The following is a 25,334-nucleotide window of genomic DNA, read 5'->3' as shown; positions in this document are numbered from 1 at the left end:
AAATTGTAAAAAATAAGTAAACAATGCAGCACTGCAGTTGAATATCCAAAAATTTATCAACTTTCGGTTTTTGCACATGTTTGAAAAAAAAAATTAATTCAAAAAAGCATGTGTGGAAAACTGAAAAACAAAATTTTCAGTTTTTTTTTTCATTTTCTTCTTTTAGTTTATTTTGGTTCAAGTTGTGCATATATTTGAGGGAGGTATCATAGGTACTGGCCTTGAAAAGACTTTCATTTTGTTATGGAACAGTAGGATTTGATAGCGTTTTTTTTTTACGTTTTCATTTCTCTTTTAATAGCGCTTAAAAATCCTAGCCCTACTAATGGTAAGTACAACCGATAACGCCGCAGAATCGAAAATGGTACTCCCCGTGTGACTGTGAAGCTGAAGTACGAAGTACCCAGTAAAGAATATTGACCGCATTCCAGATGAATTGATGAAATATGAAATGAAACTGAAATATTTATAAAAACAATTATCCAAATCTTTTCATTAAGAACACGATTTATTAAAAAAAAAAAAAAGACATAAAAAAGTAGTCTAAATAAATAAAATTGTGTTATTAAAAAGTCTCACAGCTCTTTCAATTAAAATTATACATGATTGATATTATGATAGGCATCTCTTGTATTCCATCAGTTTTTGGAAAGTGATACTTCCAATAAAATGATTGTGATAAGTTTTTAAGCAACTTCGCGAGTAAGTATCTCCTTCTTTTTGATTATGAAGCAGCTCAATAATTTCATTTTGATCATTGATGGGTGGTATTTTCAGAATTCCAAAAAATGATACTTAAGTACATTAATTGAAATTAATTTATTCACTTTGATTAGGACTCTAATAGAATTGACGTAGAGATTGAAGTACCTAATGAGCAATTTTTTTTTGTTAATTAAATGCGAACTCGCCGCTTTCGTAAATCGATATTGACAAATTTTGTAAATCTGAGGAGTATTAGGTACAGTGGAAATCGCTTATAATGAGATCGGTTAGTACGAGATTTCGGATACAACAAGGAAAATGCTTGGTCCCGAGTACAACGCCATTTAAACATGTACAAAATGGTACCTGTTAGAACGAGCTCATTTATAACGAGGAATTCGGATAGTACGAGCTGAAATTCTTGAAATTTGGTTCATTTTAGTGTTTTTTCTTCCGCTTATAACGAGTGTTCATGCAGAAAACATTCATTAAATCCCAAATTTCAGCTTTATAAATTAATTTGATAAAATTTTGAAATTCAGACAGATTTTGTGGCATTTTTTTGAAGAACAGAACTTTCTGAAAAGCTGCTGAAGGTTCTAAAACTGCTCAATACGAGTTGAAACCGTTTCCAATCGATTTTACAAGTCAAAAATAGCAATAAAATTGACATTTTTTTTGGCTACATGTGTTACGAGTATCATTTATAACGAGAAGCTCTTATACTCGGTTATTACAAGATACTCGTTATAAATGTAATACCTTTTAGAACGAGAGACCGGATACAACGAGCAAAATGTCCGGTCCCTTCAATCTCGTTGTAAGCGATTTCCACTGTATTTAAAAAAGTCAATGTCGGTTGGGTAAGAAAAAAATTAAAATCCATACACTTGCTCTATTGCAAATATTTTTTGATAAATCGACAAAATTCTAATAAAATGGTTGAAAACAGTATGACCAAGAAAATGAAACGGAAATCAAAATCAGGTAAGCAAATCATAATCTACTCACATACTTATCCACTTCATATAGATTAAACTTTGAATAAAGTTCCACCTGTTAATAGTACTTTGTTCATCGTTGTTAAGCGTTCAATTGCGGCGGCAAGTTCTCCACCTTCATAGGCTTTTTCATGAGCGGCCAAATTTGAATTTATCTGCTCGATGACCTTACCGATGGATAAAACAGCGGCCTTTTCTCTATCGAATAGTGTTGATAGTAAATCTTGGAATCTTTGCAATCTATCACACAATCAAAAATTGAAAACATTAAAAATGGATCACATATTGACCTATTTGACAATATTTCAAGATTGTAGGTTACCTATCAGTCGAGATGGATGTTGGAGGTGGTAATGTTATTTCATCCGGTGCCTGGCGCTGAGATCCGCCAGCGGACATTTCCAATTCCATACTTCGAGAATCAGTGCCAGCTGAGCCTTCATCAAAATCGTATACGTCTCTATCCTGAAAGAACACAAACATATTTCTCTCTATTACAACAACGCCGCGGCAGTTTCAGAAGTTTAATTTACTCAATGTTACATACGGTTCGATTCCTTTTACGGGGTCTGCCACCCTCGTCACCATTCGTATCAGCAGTGATAACCGCATGGACATCTTCTTCGTCATCGGTACCAGCAATAGATCCTTCTTGAACTTCGGAGTCATCATTACGGCGTTTCTTTTTCTGAGGTTTAGGCTCAACCTAATACAAAGCGTTTGGTTAATTTATTCTACTTCACGCACAACTCGGGTATATAATTATTTATCAACTGACTTTTTTGAAGTATGCATAATCGACTAATTCAATAGCAGCTTCCGCATCTTCGGCATCGATCGAACGGGACAATCTCGCTTTAGCGTGAGCTGTGGCTAAACGAATAAGTGTTTCTAGGGTTCTCACAGTTACCGGTTGAGTCTGTTAGATAAGAATATTCAGGTCAATACGTCGATTAACAACCAAGTAAGTTGAGAAACCGAGAAAGAAAACGGTTCCAAACTTAAGAACAATACTCACTCGAGCAGTATCATTAGGTCTATCATCTTCACTACGTAATCTCGTATAAGCTTCTGCAATTTTCTCAGATGCATCTACAGTCAACTTCGGCTTCAAGAACTTAATCGAAAAACTGATATATTTTTTCATGAACTGAACGGTCAGGTATTTATCGGAACGACTTCTCGTTGAGCCGTGCAACAAAGCGTCATATTTTTCGTAAATAGGCGCCGTTTGTTCCTCAAGAGTTAGTTCTTCTACGTTTTGTGTGCTCAACATGTCCACAGCGTTACCGAAACTCAATACTGCACCGTCTTGTTCGCCAGCTTTTCTGTACACATGAAAACATTGATTTATAGACTAACAAACCGGTGTGCGTCGAACATGAGGGATGAGGGACCATTAAGGGTTCGGCCACCCTAATATGAAGAACCTATTTTCTCTTTATTTGGACCAACAAGAGTTGAATTTAATTCAGTTCTATTCCCATATGTCTACAAGGTGGTCAAAAAGTTGGCAAATGTGTCTTTTGTACAGAAGTTCAGGAACCTCGCCTCAGATTGAGTTCGTGATTTCAAACGTAAAGAATAATCTTCTTATATCTTCATTTTTCGGTAATCGTTAGGGACCGCAAACCGGATTCAAGAAAGCAAGAACGAAAATAATTGTTTTTCAATTTGAAATGAGGTGCTTGAAATTACTTCTATAAATCATTTTTGGATATCCTAAGGATAGAATCAACATTTTTGGACACAATCCATAAAAGTTTAAAACTCTCCCGTTCCTTCAACTACGTACCTAGTGTGTAGTTCGAAATAGGAATCCATCAATACCAACCTGAATCTGTGCATTCGTACGACATGGTCGGAGATTCTTTCATCAGTTTCTTTATCGACTTGATCCAGCATAACGAATAATAAGTCGAATCTCGATAATAACGAATCTTGCAGCCCGATATTTTTCATAGGTGGTTCATAAGGATTATACTGGAAATGAGCGAACGCGATCGATTATTTTTCTTGATTTCAACCGGGCAATTCTCATAATCAACTTACTTTTCCATAAACAGGATTGGCAGCAGCTAAAACAGAACATCTGGCATTCAGTCTAGCGTGAATTCCGGCTTTGGATATAGTGACTCGGCCTTGTTCCATAACTTCGTGAATGGCAGTTCTATCCATGTCAGACATTTTATCAAATTCATCAATACATACAACTCCTCGATCGGCTAGTACCATAGCTCCAGCTTCTAATCTGAATATTAACAAATTTACGTCTGCTCAGTCAAGATTTATTATTCGATAAGAAAATGAAAATGAACATTGAAAATATGACTGTACCTTCTTTCACCAGTTTCTGAATCTGTAGTTACTGCAGCCGTTAAACCGACACCGGAACTGCCACGACCAGTAGTTGGAATAGCTCTCGGAGCTGTACATAATACATATCGTAGCAGTTGAGATTTCGCCACACTAGGATCTCCAATCAGCAATATATTTATATCTCTGAAAATCAATTCGCAAATATTTGATGTATTGAATAAAATAAAATATGAAATTCTTTCATACAATAACGTCATTATTTTTTTCATAATTTACCCTCTAAGCCTAGTACCATTCGGCAAAACTTTTTCGCAGCCACCGAGCAACATACAAAGTATTGCTTTTTTGACGTATTCGTGGCCATGAATCGACGGAGCCAATGATTTACTGAGTAATTCGAACATATTTTTATTTTTCGCTAACTGTCTGCAATTTCTAACATCAGTTTTGGTCAACTGAACTGTACCAGCTTCCGAACTCAACAATGTAATGTGATTGGCAATAAGAACAGTTCTACAAAAAAGGAAAAACGGTTAGTTACGTAATTTTTTCGATAAAAATCAGTGTAACGTAATGAGATACCTAAAGGAACCAGATGTAAAACTTCCTTGCTTTCCAGGCAGACAACGATAAGTACCCACAATTTGAACTCGATCGCCTGGTTTACACGTATCAACCAAGTCGTTATCACAGACTATATCGACCGAACGAGGTAGTTGTCCCGCCGGCGACTTCTCAGGCATTTCTTGAACGGTCAAAGTTTGATGGTCTTTGTACGTCGACAAACCGTACTCGGTTTCCAAAATATTTCCATCATCGTCCTTCATACACAAGAAAAATACACGTGTACGCTCGTGAAATCATGAATTATACGTTTAAGGCTATTCTCTACCCCTGTTATCAGTAGCGATTTTTGATGAAAACTACGAACTTTGGCCGGGGATTGTGCGAAAACTACTGGACGGATTTTCGTGGGGTTTGGTTTATTTTACTCAGAAAACATTCAAAAGCGAGGGTATGTCGAGATATTTTTGATTTATGTCATTTTGTGGCCGTCATTGGGAATTGAATGGAGGTATCATTGATGCTCAGATCTCCGTTGGAAAAGCTAAATTGGAAAATATGGCTACATACCCTCGCTTTCAATGATGAATTATTAGCATTGGTGAAAAAAAATTGAAAGAATTTTGAAAATTCACGGAGAAATCCCCGTCTGAAGTTAAGATGGGAGCGGGTCGCGGGACATAAGTACGACTAAATTCGTTCACTCGATTACATGCAATCTTATGAACGAACGATGAAAATAACGAACAAATCGGCTTCATATTTCGAACGTTTTCACTGGGGTAGAGAATAGCCTTAACATGAAAAAAACAAACCTTGGTAGGATACACACTGGAAGAAGGAAACGCATCGAATGAAGTAAGATCAGTATAACGTCTATCCATCGTTTTACCAGTGGCAGGACAGTAATGTACACTTTTAACAACTTTAGGAAATACCATCGAACCTTTTGAAAAAAAAAACGACACTGTAAGACAACTTGAAAGCGACAACAAACACATTAAACGACTTACATTTAGTTACGATTCCTTCTAAGCAGACCATATTTCCTAAATATCGCGAAGTTAATGTTCTTGGGGTAACATGTCTGTTACCAAAGCTGCCTTCGAAAGATATGAAGAATTCTTCATGGTCAGAAGCGTACTTCGTATTCAGACTACTAACGTATTCGTAAAGAGCTTTTTGAAACGCAATTTGCTCCGGAAATCCTGTTTTCAGCAGTCTAAAAACACATTAGAATACAGAAATATTTAGCGTGAAAAAGATGATGATAAGAAGAAGAACGTTATCAAAAGAAAACACTTACTCAATTGTTCTTTTTGGATTTTTGGCACGTAAATCGTTAACATTAACGGTTATTCTAATACGTCCGTCATCTATCATTGATTTAACTTTGCCATGGTAAAGATCTTCACCTTCCTAACAGCAAACATGTACAATTGAAAGACAAAACAAAGAATATTTAATTGGACAAATTAAGCACTTACTTCGTCATCTAAGAACTCCAAATATTCTCGTTGTATTTCTCTAGCTTTATGATCAAAATCTGTATCATCCATTGTGAGCAACTGAGTTGAAGCAATACGATCAAACTAGGAAAACTTTGGCGAAATGTTGTTTCCGTCTTGATTTGAATGTTCTGATGGTTTTCGAATGGTCTCCAGGTGTTGAAATGTTTCCGAAGTCTCGATAATGGTCACAAGATTTTAGACACACTCGACACACCGCGAGCCGCGAAACGCATAGCTAATTTCTCTTGTTTCGGTTATCTTTACTTCGCCTTTGCCGCCAATACGCGCCAATATAAATAAAATTAATTTGTTTTGCTTTGTAGAGAAGCTTTCGTTTTTTTCAACTTTTCAGTTTTCAATTTTCATTTTCATCAACTTGCAACCTCTATCGACACAAGATATCACTACTAAGCGACAGAGAGGAGGACAGAGAGAAGAGAGAGAAGGCATGGCAGATATTTTGCCTATTTTGAAATTTGAAGGGGCAATATAACGACGCATTAAATTCATGCAAAAAATCTACACTACACCAGAGGGTAGTTTCTGAATTCTGATAGCTTCTATATTATAGATTTAACATCGGTTATATTTTTCAACATTATGCCCATTTCAATTTTTCATTATGAAGGGTTGAAGGCACTATGTTCAATTAAAATGCCTGACAATAAATTAAAATTTGATCGTTCAATTTTCCCTTTTCTAAACTGCAATACATCTACCTACGGTCATGGGAAACTGCGAAAATAAAATCTTATGAAAATCATTAATGTGTTCATGAAAATTAGTGGTTGTCAAATTAACAGTATCTGGAAAAAACAAGTTTTTGTTTCGATTACAATGATTCCAAGACAGTAGTAACAAAAATATGATTCAATATTTTTCCAAAATTATTAAGATAACATAAATTTACTGTAAATTCGGTTGCAATGGTAAGTGTGTGAATCTTAGGCAATTTTTCAGTTGAAAAATTTAAATGTGAATGTGAGAAAGAACGTCGTTTCTGTATGAAGTAGCCGCTTGAAAAATGGTAAACAAACTGATAAGTTATATTGTTTTTAAGATGTTTTGTTAATCACTTGAACATATCTAGAATTTATTGTAATTTATAGTAATAAATAGGTAGCGTACCTAATTACTATGGTTCAAATTTTTAAACTGCATTTTGCAATGCCTAATATAAGACGCTATCAAAAACATCAGTAAAAAAATAGGCTTTATAAATTATGAATCATGCACTTTATGTATCCATACCTACCGATTTAAAAGCTGCATTCAACTACCAACACGTATTTTTAATAAATGCGACATGCCTTTTAATTGAACCAAATTGCTGTCGCGTATTAATTTAATGTTATGTTTTTTTTTTCAAATTCCTAGGCAAATAACACTTTTTAAATTATTTTTAGCGAGAAGTGCTATCAATACATGTTGGACAAGCAGGGATACAAATAGGCAGTGCTTGTTGGGAACGTTACACGATTGAACATGGAATTGATCCGGATGGCACTTTGAATCCAGAATTAGAACCGTGTGGTGACGGTGAAACATTTCAGACATTTTTCAATGCAGCCCCCAACGGAAGATATGTACCTAGGTCGTTGATGGTAGATTTAGAGCCATCAGCAATAGGTTGATAAAATTTAAAACAAACATTTTTGTGTAATTAACTTAGATGGAATTGATATTTTAATCAAGTAACGATCACGCCGAAGTGTTTTTATGCTCACTTGAAAAGCTTACTTTTTAACACAATAGGCGTAATTTTATTCAACTTTCATTAAAACCAAGTTATTTTTGTGCACAGATGAAGTACGATATAACCAGTATAAAGAATTATTCAATGCAGAGTTTTTGATTAGCGGAAATGAAGATGCAGCTAATAATTTTGGGAGAGGATATCACACTTTGGGAAGAGAGCTGTCTTATACGATTGAAGAAAAAATAACCAAACTTCTAGACAGTAGTCCATCTTTGGCTGGTTTCATGATATTTCATTCATTTGGAGGCGGTACCGGCTCAGGTCTGACGTCTTTGATAATGGAATATTTGAGCGACGAGCATCCTAAAAAGAGCAAAATTGAATTCATTATCTATCCTTCGCCTAAAGTGTGTATCCTAATACCGTATACATTATGTGGTACCTACATGAGGAAATCAGGTAAACACTAATGCATTGTATTTCTTCTTGACAGCTCAGTACAGCTATTGTGGAACCTTATAATACTGTTTTGGCCACTCACCACACACTGGAAGTAAGCGACTGTGCATTTCTAATAGATAATGAAGCAACGTATGAAATTTGCACCAGGGATTTATCAATAAACAAACCAACTTATGTACACGTAAATCGTTTAAGCGCCACTATAATTTCGAGCGTCACCGCTTCTTTACGATTTGGTGGTTCCATAAACGTTGATTTGCGTGAATTTCAAACCAACTTAGTACCATATCCTCGAATACATTATCCAGTAATATCATATTCACCGCTTTTAACCAAGCTCAGTAAATCTCTGCGAGAAAATAGCATTCAGGATATTACATTGGAATGTTTTCGACCGCATAATCAGCTTGTTAAATGCGACCCACGATTTGGAAAATACATGTCATGCTGTTTATTGTACAGAGGTTTAATAGCGCCTAAAGAAATATCAGCATCTATAAACATGATAAAAGAAAGAGAACTCATTTCATTTGTTAATTGGTGCCCTACCGGATTTAAAGTAGGTATTAATTATCAATCAGCTGCTCACGTACCACACAGCGAAATAGTCGAGTCAAGCGAATCATTGTGCATGCTCGCCAACACCACCGCTATTTCAGAAGCTTGGGCTAGAATAGATTATCAATTTGATTTGATGTACGCTAAAAGAGCCTACGTTCATTGGTATCTTAGTGAAGGCATGGATGACGAGGAATTCCTGAATGCTAGGGAGGATTTAGCGGAACTTGAATTAGAATACAGTGACTGCGGCATGGATACAATTGACGAGGGTACTATTGTTGAAGATGAAGACACGCGTCATAAAAAAATCACCACCCAATCTCCTACTTGAAAATTCAATGTTGAATAAAGATTTTTTTGTTTAAATTATTTTAAATTTCTAAAATGAAATAAAAATAACGTTGTTAATTTTTCTCAATTTTTTGCAAGCGCGAAATGCACATGACCGGTGTGCCGTATACGACACTTCAAAGAATAAAATTCGAAAACAGTTTTCTTACTTTTGTAATAACATTAATTATATGAACAAGCGATCAGCATAGATACACGGAAATTTACGAATTACAAAAACGACAAACTTCGTTTCAACTACGTTAGTGCTGGTACCGTTTGATTCCTTTTCAAAGCATGAATTGCATACATGAAGGTTTTGAAACGACTCATCGAGAAATCTCCACTCAAAGGATTGTAAACGATCCCTTCGGTACTTCTAATGATACAATTTTCTGTAAATGAAAATGTCATGCAATAGGTAAGTATTTAAAAAACACAATTACTACAAAATTATATGTAGTAATAGGTAACTACTTTTTCTGATCATTTTTGTCAACTCTTCAACCGAAATGAATTTATTAAAATCATGAGTGCCTTTAGGAACGATATTCAGTAATTCTGCTAATTGTACCGCAAATATTCTTGCAAAAAGCGTTTTATTGGGGCAAGTGATAAATAATGATCCTCCAGGCTGAAAAAAAATCGTAGCTAATAAATAATAATAATAGAAAAAAAAATAGAACATACAAGCATGGAAAAAAAAATTTTAGTACTTGGAGTGCGTTGATACAGCTTGAAAGAAATTTTTCCTTATTACTGACATGTTCTATAACTTCTGAAATCACAACTGCCCGGTACGTTTGAAAATTATTCTTCTCGTGTTCATGAATAGACGTGCGTACATATCTAGAAATTACAATACAAAGGAAGACTAATATTAATACCATGAAACGATACTCCTTTTATTCAAAAACAATAAAAAAGTATTATAACCTTAAATTATCTTTTATAGAACGGTCCAGCGCTCGGTGTTCTTCTGCAACAGTAATTAATTCGCCACTGATATCAAGACCCGTAACATCGGCTCCCAATCTAGCCAAAGCCTTATATTCCGAAAACAGACTTCGTTAGCGTACATTCCAAATAACTGTCAATATGATGATTTACCTTATTTCAAGTTTGCACAATTACCTCAGAAAGTATACCACCGCCGCATCCCACATCAAGAATTTTAACGCCATCCAAACGAGATCGGTCGATATTTTCAGTCACATGTCTAATTCCAGTAGTATGAATACCGTTCCGAATAAAAGGGACCCTGTATTCAATGTAAATATGTATATGAGAACAGTGAAAACATCAACAAAAATCGAGGAAGCTCGTGTTCTCTTACCGAACTTTATTAAAATTGTGTAAAGGATTTTTGCGATTCCACCAATACTCCGCTGCTTCTGAATGTTTCTCAAGATCGAAATTCACTTTGCCGTCTAGAGGACTCGATTTTTGCATGACCATGATACTATGGAAAACCGTAGAGAAAATTCAATCATATTTCCGTAATGAAAATAAAAATCTATCTATGAGTGACTTACTGAGAATGAATACATCTTCTTCCCAGATAGGAAGGGCCTCGGGATAAAATGGAAACAAATCGCGCGAATTCCATAGAACTGGATTTTAAGTAGAGTACTTAGATTAAAATCTATGGCATTCCATAAAACTCATCAATTACCACACAATAATCTACACTTCGATAATTACTCTACTCTTTTTAATCCTTTACTTTACTTTCGCCAGTTTCGCCGACCATTACTTACCATTACGTTATTAACGTTATCACTTATCAGTGTTGTGTTATCAATCACAACAAGCAGCGACTTCAGCGACTCTAGTGAACCCGAGTGAACGAATCAGTCATGCTACCCTCTCCGGACTCCCTCCGGCTCAGTGCTCACCAACCTCAACCTAGCACATTGGGTGATCACACTGATCACCTATTTTTTTCGGAGGAGAAGATGAAAATTCAGGAACAAAGGCCCACGCCCAGTAAAAAATAATAATGTCAATTTGTCTGTTGTCATGACTGTCATGAGTAATTTGCCTCAATCTGAAATTGAAGAAGCTACATAGACATACAGGAGTGCGCAGAAATATCGAGTACCTACCTCCAAAAAATTATCTGTTAAATGTAGGTATCTGTTGGACACAGTGAATTAGGTACCATGATAATAACGAAAGCACATGACTGGTTGTGAAAAAAAATTTATGTAGGTACCTACTCCGCACTCGATTTGTATTTCTGCGCACCCTGCAGTACATATGTAGCAAAGTGTTATTGAAAATTCGAAATAAGGTAGGTACATTGGTTTCTTTGTCGTGAAAGTTAAATCTGATTTCTCGTGTTACAGTCTCCTAACCTACTACATTACATAATGTACTAACGAAGACAATTAATTGCGACCACAGTTTTCCAAAAAAAAAAACAATGGAAACTTCGTGTGACATAGGTATAGGTATATATGTACCATCCTCAAAGAATTCCCATAGGAGTTAAAAATTTCTTGGACTGTCTTCTTCTCTATTTTTGGAAACATATATCCCAAAACTCATTGAAATGTATGTTATGTTCGAACCAACTACCAAGTAGGTACTAACACACACATGTTTTGAAATCAGGGTTGTACATGTTTAAAACAAAAATGTTTTAAACATGTTTAAAACACGTTTAAAACAAAAGAAAAAAAATAGAACGATGTTTTAAACAAAAAAAGCCATTTAAAACCATTTAAAACAGTGTTTTTTTTTGTTTTAAACGTGTTTTTTTTCAACTCCGATTTCCTAAAAAAAACACGTTTTTTTAAATTTCTTGTTGAAAAAAAGTGAAATTGAACAAACGGTATTTATAGAGACAAATTTTGTGTTTTGATTCCAATTTTTCAATATTTCTTGAGCTTTATAGCTATTTTATGACGTCACATCTTAAAAATTGATGTCTGATGAACCCAAAACAAATGAATTTGTGTTTAAAACACATTTTAAACGTGTTTAAAACGCGTTTTAAACACATAGTTTTGAACAAGGGAAAAAAACTGTTTTAAAACAAAAAAAAACGTTTTAAACAAAAAAAACCGTTTTTTTTGTTTTTTTTTAAAAAAACACGTTTTTGTACAACCCTGTTTGAAATGTTACCCACCTACCCAACACTAAAGGTGTCCTCTGTTGAGAGGGCAGTCCCGGCAGTCTCTTCTCCAACTCCAACTCCAATACTTAGCTGTGGGAGCGTTGATACATAGCACATAGCTGCTGTAGCCTGTAGGTGAAGAGGAAAAATGTGCATGGTAAGATTGAATAGCTCTTCCCAGTTCCCTTCTTCAGAATCAGATAGGCAGGAACGTTTTTTTTGTACTATGTATTTAACAAAAGGTGAATACCGAATACCTATTAGATGTATATATTTACGGTGAACTGGGTATGCAACTTATTTCACGTCATTTTTTTCAATCTTCCAGTAGTAAAGCTCTAGCCTAGCGCTCTACTAGTAGGCAGTAGTCGTTATCAGATGGCTGGGATTTTTATGCTACAGCATGATTTTTGTATTCATAGGGGATAGGGAATTTTTCAATCATCTCTACGATTCATAAAATTTTCAGTAACATTATTCTTTAAAGCATATTTTTGCATATTCTACCTTTAAGATCAGAAAAAAACAAATTTAGGAATTTTTAAGAGAATTTTTAGTCCAGTCATTTTAGCGAAATTTTTAGTCGCACCTAGGAAAAATTGGGGGAAAGCTGAATTTCACATTATTTGTTCAGGTTGGTCTCTGAAACAACCCATCAAAAGTTGCACCCCGCAACTTGACCACTATCCCCGCAAGAGGTCATTAACCTTTGCCGATACAGGGTTTTCGGCTGTATCGCCGAAATGAAGGGCCCGAGAGAAAAAATGTTCGAACAAAAATTGTTCTACGCCAAATTTCCTATAAGTATGACCAGTTCAGTTGAAATATATTTTTCAATTTTTGGTGAACTTTTGAAAATCTAGGCCAAAAATGAGAAAAAAAATCAAAATTGTACCAAATTGAGCTATAAAGCTGAATAAGGATCACTTGCACCCCCTACCGATCCTCCGGGACTTTTTTCTTAAAGGGAGAGTCCTAAGAAACATTTCTAGCCCTTGAACTCAAAAAAAGTGACCCTACTTAAAAAATGGCGGCCATTTTGATTGACAGGTCAGCCGAAATCGCAGGTTTTGCGTTCCAACATAGGACTTTCACGGAATTTTTTAAACCGTACAAAGGTAGATCGAAAGAGCAGGCAAAAATTCATCACCTGTCAAAATTTCAAGTGCTAAAGTGCCTTTTTCGATTTTTGGTGAATTTTCAAAAATCAAATGTTGGCCAAAATGTGAGAAAAAAATCAAAATTTTACCAAATTGACCTAGAAATCTGAAATTTGAGAAATGCCCTATTTTCGACCTGCCAAATCGATTGGAAACTGTTTCAAACCGTTTTGAGCAATTCTGGAGCCTCCAGCAGATTTTTGAAACTCGAAATTCTCTCAAAATTTCATCAAATGGAGTTGGTAAGAGGAAATTTACACTGAAATTCAACTTAAACACGCTATAAAGTCGACTCCAGGTGGGTTTGAGTCATTTTGTGGTCATCAAAAACTTTTTGAAAATTCTTGGAGCCTCCAGTATATTTTTGAAACTTGAAATTTCTACAAAATTTTATCAAATGGAGTTGAAAAGCCGAAATTTATTCTGTAAACTAATTTTAATACACTATGAAGTCGACTTCAAGTAGATTTCAAGTCGTTTTGTAGCCTTCAGCGAGTTTTTGGAAATTACTGGAGTCTCCTTTACATTTTTGAAACTTGCAATTTCTACAAAATTTCATCAAATGGAGTTGGAAAGCCAAAAGGTGATTCGGATAGATTTTGTGGCATTTTCAGAAAAACAGAAGTTTCTAAAAATCTGCTGGAGGCTCCAAAACGGATTGAAACTGCCTGCGATCCACTTCAGAATAATGTCGAAAATGGAGTGTCTCTGTTTGGTAAAATTTTACGGAAATTTTAAGCATTGAAATATCTGTTGGAGGCTCCAGTAATTTCCAAAAAGTCGCTGGAGGCTCCAGAACGACTTGAAATCTACTTGCAGTCGACTTCATAGCGTATTGATATTAGTTTGCAGAATGAATTTCGGCTTTCCAACTCCATTTGATGAAATTTTGAGAGAATTTCGAGTTTCAAAAATCTGCTGGAGGCTCCAAAATTGCTCAAAACGGTTTGAAACAGTTTCCAATCGATTTGGCAGGTCGAAAATAGGACATTTCTCAAATTTCAGATTTCTAGGTCAATTTGGTAAAATTTTGATTTTTTTCTCACATTTTGGCCAACATTTGATTTTTGAAAATTCACCAAAAATCGAAAAAGGCACTTTAGCACTTGAAATTTTGACAGGTGATGAATTTTTGCCTGCTCTTTCGATCTACCTTTGTACGGTTTAAAAAATTCCGTGAAAGTCCTATGTTGGAACGCAAAACCTGCGATTTCGGCTGACCTGTCAATCAAAATGGCCGCCATTTTGTAAGTAGGGCCACTTTTTTTTTGAGGACAAGGGCTAGAAATGTTCCTTAGGACTTCCCCTTTAAGAAAAAAGTTGTCCCGGAGAATCGGCAGGGGGGTGCATGTGATCCTTATGCGAGCCCCCCGACTAAGAGTAAAAACATGGACAACGTTTTCTAAAAATCAAATTTTTAAGGATTTAGAAAACTCTTGCCCCCCCCCCCCTAAACATTTCCAAAGATAAAGAAGTAGGTACTTACGCGTTTTTTGTTGCTTTTTAAGATGTACCTAATGATAAAATAAAACACTCTATTCTCAATAGTTACCTACCTAGTACCTACCCTGTGGGCACGTTTGGCACTCGGGACGCAATGCCAGCGAAAAAGTGCCAAAATCTGACACTAAGTGTCACATTTTGGCACTCAGTGTCAGATTTTGGCACTCAGTGTCAGATTTTGGCACTCGAGTGTCAGACATTGGCACTGAGTGTCAGATTTTGACACTGGAGTGACAGGTGACGACACTCGGGTGTCAGGCATTGGCACTCCAGTGTAAAATGTTGGCACTGGAGACATTTTCCAATAACACAAGTCTCAATTTTTTAGTTTTTAACAACAAAAACGTTTTTGTTGTTTAAAACTTTGCTTGAACATTAAAAAAAAAATCGCAAAATTTCAGATTTATTGAAAATTGAATTTTAATTTAAAATTACTCAAGTTCAAAAAATGTTTATGCATCAAAAGTTTGAAATCAAGTTTGTTGGTAGGGTGGTTTAATTATAACCTTATAATGAATGAGTTGGTGAGTGGTTTCAGAGGAAATGACCCAGTTCTAAAAGATAAGTATTCAAGATTTTCTGTCGATGTAGACCTTTGCCTTCAAAATCCATTAGCACTTTTCAAGTTTCATATTTCTGTTGAGAGATTGGAAATTTTCAAATCTATTTTTGGATAAAGGAGAAGTCCCGATAAGGCCATTTTCTGGCCCCACCTAATTTTCCACTCAATCACTCTAAAGTATAAATGTTGTAATAAATGTCCGAAATACGAATCGGTGGTTGGTTAACCCAAAATGACCATTTTCTGGGCTCCAGGGGTTTCCAAAGTTGTGATTACAAAAAGAATTTTAGGAACCACTGAGTATTATTTTCAAAACCTTTTTTAGGGTAAAATATCTGTTTGAACTCGATAAACGTTATGCGAGGTGATTTTCCTATTTTCGAGCCTCGGGGTCAGAAATGGGGGGGGGGGTTTGATTTTTGAAAAATTTTGGAACCTCCATTTTGAACCTACCCCTTTGAGCCCCCCTAAAAAGCTTTTTACAGTTCATTAGTATCTGAAAGACCTTCATCCTACCAAATTTTGAGCTTAATAAAATTTTCCGCTGGTACTCAAAAATCCAGTTTTCCATTTTTTCGCAATTTCGAAATTTTGGGAACCCCTGAAAAACTAGAAACGTACGATTTGCGCCAAACGTAACGTTTTGAGGTATATATTCAATTATCTTGATGAAAAAGTTTAATTAAGCTTCCTGTATATTCGTAATTTTGAACCCTTTTTTTAGAGCCCCCCACTTTGGGCACCTCTAAAAAAGGTGTTTAAGCACAATATTTCAAATAAATTGAAGAATTTACATTTGAACCACACTGGCAAGTGCTCGGTGATTTTTCATTTGATTTTTCCAGTAACTTTTAAAATTAAGCTTTTTTGGGCCAAATTCTGAGATTTTACTTCGTTGAAATCGTGAAAACGTGATTTTAGCGTTTTTTCTAAGAGCAAAATCTCAGAATTTGACCCAAAACAGCTTAATTTTGAAAACATAAAAATTTCTTCGCTGTACATGTAATTATTTTCTTTTCAAAAAAAGAACAGGCGCTTTTCCAACAAATAAAAATTCGTTTTTTTCAAATATTAAAAATTTTCAAGGGTAAGTAAACCTCAAAATTAAAAATACTTTTCCAAAAAAAAGAATTTTTATTAGTTGAAAAAAAAATTTTTTGAGAAAGAAGCATATTCACTGGAGCTTAAGAAAAAGTTGCAATAAGGTTTCAAAGCAAATTTTTCTCGTATTCGAAAAAAATAAATAAAATGAAAATATTATTGATAATGCTGATCCTAAAAACTTTTCTTGAAGATGAGTTTTTTTTCAAAAGTCATAGATTATATTCTTTTTGAAAAAATCTATGACTTTTGAAAAAAAAAAACTCATCTTCAAGAAAAGTTTTTAGGATCAGCACTATCAATAATATTTTCATTTTATTTATTTTTTTTGAATATAAGAAAAATTTGCTTTGAAACCTTATTGCAACTTTTTCCTAAGCTCCAGTGAATGCTTCTTTCTCACAAAATTTTTTTTTCAACTAATAAAAATTCTTTTTTTTGAAAAATATTTCAAATTTTGAGGTTTACTTACCCTTGAAAATTTTCATTGAGAAAAAAACGAAAAATTGGAACCCCTCTTTTTAAAAACAATATTTAAAAAATAGTGTTTTTTATAAAGAAAAAATAGAAAATTGGATTGAATAAATTTAAAAGGATAGGTAATAATTTCAGAGAAAAAAAATCTTCAAAATATAATTACTAGTGTCTAAAAAGTGCAGTGATGCATGCTCAAGTCAAAATGAATGAGCAATCAACTAACAGCCGCTTCATCGCGAACAAATTATGTATGACGCGGTGGCGTAATTGGTAAAGCAGCGGACTGCCACGCAAGAAACCCGGGTTCGAGCCCAGTCGGAGCCGAAAAATTTCATTAGAAAAAAGCGGGAAAAAAAGGAAAATGGAGATAACTGCACTCAACGAACTCCTACCCAGGCAACACTGCCGCGAAAAAAATACTAGATTCGACAGTAAAACTTTCTCAAACTTTTTCCTCGCTGACACTGGCACTGGCACTGGCACTGAAAATTTGCATTGCGTCTCAGTCCCACATTGACGCAATGTATCAGTTCTCAGTGCCAGTGGCACTGACACTGGCACTCTGACACTATGACACTGGCACTAAAAATTGGCATTGCGTCCTAGTCTCAATTTGACGCAATGTCAAATACTGGCACTAAAGTGCCAAACGTGCCCACAGGGTACTTTAGGTACAATATTACTTGCATTAATATCGTTTAGAAGATAATTTTTCCTGTGAAACAGCACTCATATCGTAACAGAATATTTTCATTTTTCAGAGCATTTTTGGCATTTTTAAGGAAATTTTCAAGGGCATACTTGAGGTTTTTGGAGAGAGAATATCCGAGCTGTGGCCATTATCATCAGTTCAATTAAAACGTTTTTTAATGGTTTTTGAATTCGGTAACTCGGAATGCCATCAATTGGTACCTCAAATATGTAGTATTTTTAATGATTTATGATTGTTGTAAAAAATTTACAAGAACACCAGTCGAAGGTGCAGAAACACTCTTTTGATCTGAACTATTTTTAAATTACCAAGGTAAATATTAATCCCATGTTAACTAGGAAAAAGAACTCTTACTCCCAATTATTTATTAGTAGGTACTAGGAAGCAAAGCTTTTCAAACAATTCTGAAAAAATTAACCAAAGAAAAGTAATATCAAAAAACTCGAAAAGTGGCGAAATGAAATGCAAACCAGCCCAAGCGCCAGTGGTCCAGCCCTTGAGCCAGGGATGCGAACCGGAATTTTTAACGGAATTGACCCAAAATTTTTTGGGGAAATAATTTTTCATCCAATCAATATTTTTTAGTAAGTATTTTGTTGTGCTAAACTTGAAATGAACTGTAACCATATCATCATTTCATTTCTCAGTGTTTCAAGATGAAATAATGCGAACATATCCTGAAGTTGAGCATCGATCCATCCATTTTCATGGTCACATATCACCTTTGTTTCCATGAAATTTGAGACAAATATTTTCATTTTCTCTCATGAATTCATTTGCTAAAAATTGATTCTTGAATCTGATTGAATGCATATACAGATACACGAAAAAAATTTATGAATTTTCCATTTTTCATATTCTGAACATTGTCTGGATTTTAAGAGTCCTTGAGGACGACAGCTGATAATTTATTTTGTATACGTAATTATTTTTGAAAAAATGGGCAGTATTATTTTCTGAAATTTTACAAAAGTGGTTTCAAAATGGTTCATCTTTTGTTATTGTTACTCAAGTTGAATAAACAATGCCAACTATCAAGAGATGTACCTATATACATATGTACATGTTACATACCTATTTCAAAAATTTTATTCAAAAATTTTTTTAAAGCTTAACCCTTGACCGAAAAAAATTACGGTAATTGTTTTGAAATCCATAACCAGGAACCCAAATTTTTAATTTAGGGTAATTAACCTGTAACTGCTAACCAGGACTTTTTTCTCACTAACCCTCAAGAACCTTTTACCACATTTTTTTTCAGTTCGCATTCGCATCCGTTTCCTTGAGCCCTACAGCGTTACAGCAGAACCAGATGGGAACCCAGGAAATCCAACGTGATTCATTTTGGGCATAAGACTTTGAGAAATAGGGGAAATGGAAACATTTATTGCAGAAAGGTTGTACATTGATTTTATGGATGAAATTCATCCATCCATTGCAAATTGCAATGCCACCATAATGCATTATTCTGAAGGCTGACGATCATAAATTCACTTTTGTAATCCATTGCCATATTTGCAACTGGTTTCAATTTCCAAGCACAAATTACAAATTGTCAAATTTCAATCAATTTGGTGGGTCAAAAATAGAGTAACCTCGAATTTTCAACTTTCTACATTAATTTGGAAAAATTTTGATGAGCATTTATTTATACCTTATTGTTGTTTTTAATATTTTTTTGTGGAAATTTCAAGTTTAAAAATCTCTTAGCATGCTCTTTTGAGTCTTTTGATCTCGCCTTTTCCGGTTCATAACTAACCTTGCTCTCCGCAAAAAATTAATTAAGGATGCGCTTTTAAAATTTACGTATAATATACATTACATATAATTATACGTACAGTCATTTTTTAGGAAAAGATGAAGAATTTCAACAAGCTAATAATGGAATGGCCAAGGCCAAGTGCCATTTTTTAAAGAAAAGTGATGTTTTCGACTTTCGTTAGGTAAATGTTGATGTAGAATTGTATAATTGAAAAATGTTGCTGTTATCAGTGATATTTTTTACAATCTTACACAAACGCTGCTCAAATTATCATCAGAACAAGTTTTAGATGTTGAAAACATAACCGGGGTTTCATTACAAGATTTTTGAAGGGTCACTCACTTATAGATCAAAATTAGCCAACACTATAATACAATAGCCAGCCAATACCTAGCTAATAGTCAGCTTCATTCCAGCCAATGACAAAATTCAGGTTATGCCAATAGCTAAGAGCTAACGTACCAATGCTGGAACTGAAAGGGTGAAAGGCTCTGGGTGTAATAGTCCAAGAGCTATACCTATGGTGATTGCCCCGAAATCATTGAAAGCTGGAACTGGTCTCAAAAGTTAGTATACATATCCCTATTTTAAAAGCACTTGGTCTGCCAATCCGCAGCTGCTGCTTTAAAGCTCAGCGAAAGCTCAAAAGTTCACAATTTTTCGGAACTTTTGGCCGAGAAAACTGATGGCTCAAATTAGTGACCAATTATGTATAGCATTTTTCGCGCTGAATCCGAATATGTGAGTCTGCCGACCCTAAAGTGCTGCCAAAGCCCCACCCAACTGGTTCAAAGGGGGGCCAAATTTCGCAAATTTTATCTTTTTGGGCTAAATTCGCATAAAAAGCTGTAAAATCGATTTAAAAATGATTTTCAAGCAGTTTAACGAAATGCTGTTAAACTGCTTGAGAATAATTTTCAACCCAATTTATTTTATAACTTTTTATAAGGGTTTAGCCCAAAAACATGAAATTTCCCAAATTTACTCCCCCTTTGAACCAGTCTGGCGGGGCTTTGGCAGCACTTTAGGGCCGGCAGACCTACATATTCGGATTCAGCGCAAAAAATGCTATAATTGGGTACCAATTTGAGTCATCAGTTTTCTTGACTGAAAGTTCAGAATAATTCTGAAATTTTGAGCTTTCACTGAACTTTAAAGCAGCAGCTGCGGGTCGGGAGACCGAGTGTTGTGGAAAATATCGCCATAATTGAATTCTGCGGCCCAAAAAACATATATTTTGATGTATCACAAGGCCATATTTGGTGAATTTCTCGATACCCCCCTTATACCCCCCCCCAATGAAAATTTTGAAAAATTTTGGTGCCTAAAAATCATTTTACCCTTAGAGCATTTTGTTAAACTGCTTGAAAATCATTTTTAAACCGATTTTATAGCTTTTTATGCAAATTTAGCCCAAAAAGATGAAATTTGCGAAACTTGGCCCCCCTTTGAACCAGTCTGGCGGGGCTTTGGCAGCACTTTAGAGTCGGCAGACTCAAATATTCGGATTCAGCGCGAAAAATGCTATAATTTGGCACCAATTTGAGCCATCAGCCATCAGTTTTCTCGGCCAAAAGTTCAGAAAAATTGTGAACTTTTGAGCTTTCGCTGAGCTTTAAAGCAGCAGCTGCGGATTGGCAGACCAAGTGCTTTTAAAATAAAATAGGGGTATGTATACTAACTTTTAAGACCAGTCCCAGCTTTCAGTTATTTTGGGACAATCACAGTGGGTATAGCTCTTTCTTTTACTAGAGAAGAGAAGGATAATAGCCGAAAGTCGAACTAGTCGAAATCAAAGGTCATATTTTATTTTTCCAGGCGTATAGCTCTGCCTGCCATCACAATTTCTACAGCGTGTATTGTCAAAATCACTCTGAACCCTGAACGGATGTACAGAATGGATAGAGCTGCATGTCTTTGCAAGCAGTGGTGTTATGAGTTGATGGAATGTTTATATGTTATGTTTGAGTGCGATTGTGTGTGTGTGTGTGTGTGTGTGTGTGTGTGTGTGTGTGTTGTGTGCCGAGTGCCGATTGCAACGGATGCCTGAAATGATGATCAGCATTATTCGTTTCCTTTCGAAATCAGTATACGATTACGAATGAGCAGATGCACAGTTCAACTTGAGTCTTGAACACGCCACCCGCCTTCTGAAAATTATACTTTTATACTCTTGATAATAGTGAATGTTATTATTTCATTCAAACGTTTAATTGCGAAAGTTTGTGTTCGGTAATTTCATTTCTTTTTACTATTTCTCGTGTATGTTGTGTAAAAAACTGAAATGCCGCCATTACATAAGAAAAACAAAGAAGACTTCAATAATTACTATCGTAAGTAAGATCGGCCATTATTATAGGTACTTTGCGAATTTGAATTTGAATTGATCTAATTCTAGTTTCGTTTCATTCTGTTTTCAAATAAAGATGATCGGAATTCGGGTAATTTTGATCGAGAACGAGGTTCAGGAAATTTTTATTCTAAACGCGTGTCGTTTAAAGCTCAATCTCATCCGATTGGATGGGTAAACAAAATCATCGAATGTTTCGAGCAGGGAGGAAACGGCAATAAGACTCCGGTTCCTGAGAGGAAACGAGTTGCCATCCGATAGTAACTAAAGATTTATTTGTTTTATGCTCCATGCTCCATGTGAACGAATTTTTATTCGTGACGTTAATTTTGCAGTAACCCTATGCAAGGAAGGAGAGGCGCTCACAGGGACGCTAATTCCAGAAACGTTGGCGGTAATCAACATTGTTTTAGAGGAAGAGTTCTACAGGAAAGTCCATTTCAATGGTATAAGGTTACTGTAAGTATGTTGAATTATCCTCATGTCCTGTTTTCCTTGGTTGGACCGTAATTTTTATACCTACGTAAATAAACTTGGCAGTTATGTAATGGAAAAAAATACAGCAGATTGGAAATACTCAAGGCATTGCAGAATTTCATTGATCCAATGGATTTTGTACCGATAGCAGTAAGTGTTTTTGTGTTTTGATCGTCATTTTGTTTGTAAAAGTAACTTCTCCTACGATTGATGTACCTATGTGAATAGGTCAATTTGGACGAAGACGATTTAACGTTTTTCATCGACAATTACAAAGCAGCTACCGCAATTTGTGCTGCAAATCTACGTTTTTCGATGAGAGATGGCTGGAAGGTAATAGTTGTGTTTATATAAAATCAAATAATCTTAATACCTGCTGATAATTTAATCTGTAACATCGTAGATTCAAATCAAAGTTAGTGCGCACATGCCGTACATCGACGTGAATCCTGCTCTGAAAGAGAAAATAAGGGAAGTTATGTCATCCAATTACGATGAAAAAACTCAGCATTTGGATTTGTGCAGATTTTACTCTAAAGAAGGTAGGTATATGCGCGTGTCAAGTTGACTCTTCTGAATTGTGTTCATTTGCAATACAATTCAACGTGTTTCAGGATTTCAGAATAATGGAATTTTTGCGCCGCTGAATTGTCAAAATGTATTTCAAACTGTACTTGAAATCATTGGCGAAAGTGTTCCGAATATTGTATCCTTGGACTTATCTCACAATAAAATAATTTCGACCGAACATTTGTCCATTCTGAAAAAATTTGGCAGCCGATTGAAATCATTGAGTTTGAGTCATAATAAAGTGAGTACTATAGTGGCATGTTTCGAAGAAATGAATATACTTATATTCGTGTTCATTTCATTTTTATTTATATCGTTGCAGATAAACAATTTGAGAGATCTGTTATGCCTTCAAGGCATGAAGATTGAAACTCTTGCTTTGGATGGTAACCCGTTCTGTGATAAATATGAAGATCAGACAAATTATGTAAGGTAAGAATAAGCCTAAGCTAGGATACCATTACTGTATTTGAAGTTATGAACTTGATTTACGTACCTACACCTATACGTGATTATACCTGTGTACCACTGCTTACAGAGAGGTTCGTAAAATATTCAAGGCTGTAATATTCTTGGTAAGATTTAATCCATATTTACTTCATTACTTTGGTTAACTGTGATCCGGTACCCATTTTCTTCATTTTATAGGATGCGATCGAATTACCGCCACCGCTTTCATTTGACGAAGAAAACGTGATTGAAATACCAAAAAGTCTAGGAAGTTTCTTATGCGATATTAATGGTAAAGATTTCACTCAACAGTTTTTAGCGCAGTTTTACGCGTTATATGATGATAAACATAACAGAGACGCTTTGAACAAAGCCTACGCCAATTCTGCTCAGTTTTCCATGAACGTATTCAACATTAGCGGGTATGTAATCAGGAATTATAATGTATAGATATAGTCATTGATATAGGCATTCGTGCGATTGGTGTTGATTTTTTTTACCTTTTATTGCAGTACGAACAGTCAAAAGTACATATTCCATAGTCGTAATTTGAAGAAAGTCAATAAGTTTGAACATATCACCAAACTTTTGCACTGGGGAAGAGACGAAATTGTCAGATTTTTAAATACGCTTCCGAAAACCCAGCACGATTTATCCAATATGACTGTCGATTTATTAATTTACACGGTAAATGATCGCAATTGAAGTTTCTATAGTAGAAAATGAGATATAGGTAACTAAAATTAATTAACCATGTGTTTCATAACAGCCTCAAATGATATCGTTGTGTATTTGCGGAGTGTTCTACGAAATCGAAAGTACTTCGCCGATTAGAGCTTTCAGCAGAACGTTTATCCTAACGCCGGCTGTTTCAGGATACAATATCATCAGTGATATGTTATCCATAACTGATGCGTCTAAAGAAGTAGCGACGGTAAGTTGAAGTTACTGAAAAATAGAACTTGCGATGATTTGCGGAATTAATTTTTTTGTTTTATAGAATGCCTTGAGCTCTCCAGTTCTTGCCCTTGCTGCTAGTCCGCAGCATTTGGAGCTAAATGTACAAGCAGAAATAACTCCATGCTCGCCTATTGGAGAATCAACTCCAATTCGCAGTTCTCAAGAATTAGATGAAAAGCGGAGAATGATAAATTCATTATCTGAACAAACCGGTATGAACCTAACGTGGTCAGAAAAGTAAGTACGATATTCGTCGCTTTTGCATCAATGTAATCGGAGTTTGAGAATGGAATAGCAACCTTTGTTGTTTTTTGCAGGTGTTTGGTAGAAACAGATTGGAACTTGAATAATGCGTTGTTTGCTTTTAATAAGTTTCATAAATCTAATCAAATTCCTGCGGAAGCCTTTATGAAATGAGTGACCAGTCAACTTGCTTATAAGCAATATGGTCGTTGATTTTCATTCATATTATAGGTAGTTGGTATTTTTATAAGTTCGTGTGATTTCTACGGTTAATTATGCCATTTTTTATGATTAGTTATTTTTACGTTTATGAAGATTTTTTTTTATTGAAGTTATTATTCATAACTTGATTTGATTTACCCATTGTAAGTATTTTGATTTGACTTTTTTTACCATGTTTTTTATTGTTGAAAATTTGGATTATGTGTTTTCGTTAATTTGAAGTTTCGAAGTAAATTGTGTTACATTATCATTGCATCGTTTTCTTTTCTATATACATATTTAGCGAAAGATTACAGACAAGTTTATGCATGATTTTTCGCTTCGAGTGATCTGATATAGTGCCCTAATCTGATTATTTGAAGCACTATCCGATGGCTTGTAAGTTCATGACTTCGTGCAGTGATGATGCTGTCCGCTAGAAGTGTAGTTTGAATTCAGCGCAGTGTCGACTTGTCGAGATTGGAGAACTTGACATAAAGTCGAAAAGAAACACCTCCCTCCGCATTGAT

The 25,334-nt window shown here is 35.1% G+C and overlaps 4 protein-coding genes across 4 annotated transcripts; 2 read left to right on the top strand and 2 right to left on the bottom strand.

Moving 5' to 3' along the window:
- Positions 1–489: 489 nt before the first annotated feature.
- Mcm3 (minichromosome maintenance 3) lies at positions 490–6,383 on the bottom strand. The gene is made up of 14 exons (XM_065345678.1): positions 6,077–6,383; positions 5,896–6,008; positions 5,603–5,811; positions 5,405–5,535; positions 4,608–4,846; positions 4,302–4,538; positions 4,044–4,208; positions 3,759–3,957; positions 3,541–3,689; positions 2,725–3,034; positions 2,485–2,625; positions 2,254–2,412; positions 2,029–2,171; positions 490–1,946 (listed from the first exon to the last, which is right to left on the bottom strand). Exons 1-14 carry the CDS (start codon positions 6,146–6,148, stop codon positions 1,739–1,741), a joined length of 2,475 nt encoding a protein of 824 aa, XP_065201750.1. The 5' UTR covers positions 6,149–6,383; the 3' UTR covers positions 490–1,738.
- Positions 6,384–6,906: 523 nt separating this feature from the next.
- On the top strand, positions 6,907–9,230 carry LOC135832441 (tubulin alpha-8 chain-like). The gene is made up of 4 exons (XM_065345694.1): positions 6,907–7,127; positions 7,507–7,729; positions 7,905–8,206; positions 8,293–9,230. Exons 1-4 carry the CDS (start codon positions 7,125–7,127, stop codon positions 9,151–9,153), a joined length of 1,389 nt encoding a protein of 462 aa, XP_065201766.1. The 5' UTR covers positions 6,907–7,124; the 3' UTR covers positions 9,154–9,230.
- Positions 9,231–9,308: 78 nt separating this feature from the next.
- LOC135832444 (ubiquinone biosynthesis O-methyltransferase, mitochondrial-like) lies at positions 9,309–10,944 on the bottom strand. Its single transcript, XM_065345698.1, has 7 exons — positions 10,688–10,944; positions 10,489–10,614; positions 10,287–10,413; positions 10,089–10,198; positions 9,869–10,001; positions 9,630–9,786; positions 9,309–9,547 (listed from the first exon to the last, which is right to left on the bottom strand). Exons 1-7 carry the CDS (start codon positions 10,759–10,761, stop codon positions 9,411–9,413), a joined length of 864 nt encoding a protein of 287 aa, XP_065201770.1. The 5' UTR covers positions 10,762–10,944; the 3' UTR covers positions 9,309–9,410.
- A 10,618-nt stretch (positions 10,945–21,562) lies between these two features.
- On the top strand, positions 21,563–25,075 carry LOC135832418 (nuclear RNA export factor 1-like). Its single transcript, XM_065345658.1, has 14 exons — positions 21,563–21,886; positions 21,980–22,163; positions 22,239–22,362; positions 22,444–22,530; positions 22,609–22,713; positions 22,784–22,922; positions 22,995–23,191; positions 23,273–23,382; positions 23,489–23,525; positions 23,599–23,822; positions 23,913–24,087; positions 24,170–24,334; positions 24,401–24,597; positions 24,678–25,075. Exons 1-14 carry the CDS (start codon positions 21,838–21,840, stop codon positions 24,775–24,777), a joined length of 1,893 nt encoding a protein of 630 aa, XP_065201730.1. The 5' UTR covers positions 21,563–21,837; the 3' UTR covers positions 24,778–25,075.
- The last annotated feature ends 259 nt before the right edge of the window (positions 25,076–25,334 follow it).

Source organism: Planococcus citri, chromosome 1 (assembly GCF_950023065.1).
Source record: "Planococcus citri chromosome 1, ihPlaCitr1.1, whole genome shotgun sequence".
Lineage (NCBI taxonomy): Eukaryota > Metazoa > Arthropoda > Insecta > Hemiptera > Pseudococcidae > Planococcus > Planococcus citri.
The sequence above is the reverse complement of the archived record's forward strand: the minus strand, read 5'-3'. Positions and strand labels throughout refer to the sequence as shown.

Bases quoted from the DNA above. Each gene is read 5' to 3' on its own strand.
- LOC135832418 (XM_065345658.1), top strand. From the start codon at position 21,838: ATGCCGCCATTACATAAGAAAAACAAAGAAGACTTCAATAATTACTAT. The intron at 21,887-21,979 runs GTAAGTAAGATC...TTTCAAATAAAG, and splicing joins AGACTTCAATAATTACTATC to ATGATCGGAATTCGGGTAAT. The intron at 22,923-22,994 runs GTAGGTATATGC...AACGTGTTTCAG, and splicing joins CAGATTTTACTCTAAAGAAG to GATTTCAGAATAATGGAATT.
- LOC135832441 (XM_065345694.1), top strand. The intron at 7,730-7,904 runs GTTGATAAAATT...TTTTGTGCACAG, and splicing joins TTTAGAGCCATCAGCAATAG to ATGAAGTACGATATAACCAG. The intron at 8,207-8,292 runs GTGTGTATCCTA...TCTTCTTGACAG, and splicing joins TTATCTATCCTTCGCCTAAA to CTCAGTACAGCTATTGTGGA.
- Mcm3 (XM_065345678.1), bottom strand. From the start codon at position 6,148: ATGGATGATACAGATTTTGATCATAAAGCTAGAGAAATACAACGAGAA. The intron at 4,847-5,404 runs GTTTGTTTTTTT...TTGTGTATGAAG, and splicing joins CCAGTGTGTATCCTACCAAG to GACGATGATGGAAATATTTT. The intron at 3,690-3,758 runs GTAAGTTGATTA...GCTCATTTCCAG, and splicing joins CCAATCCTGTTTATGGAAAA to TATAATCCTTATGAACCACC.
- LOC135832444 (XM_065345698.1), bottom strand. From the start codon at position 10,761: ATGGAATTCGCGCGATTTGTTTCCATTTTATCCCGAGGCCCTTCCTAT. The intron at 10,615-10,687 runs GTAAGTCACTCA...GGTTTTCCATAG, and splicing joins AGAAGATGTATTCATTCTCA to TATCATGGTCATGCAAAAAT. The intron at 9,787-9,868 runs GTACTAAAATTT...ATTTTTTTTCAG, and splicing joins GCTGTATCAACGCACTCCAA to CCTGGAGGATCATTATTTAT.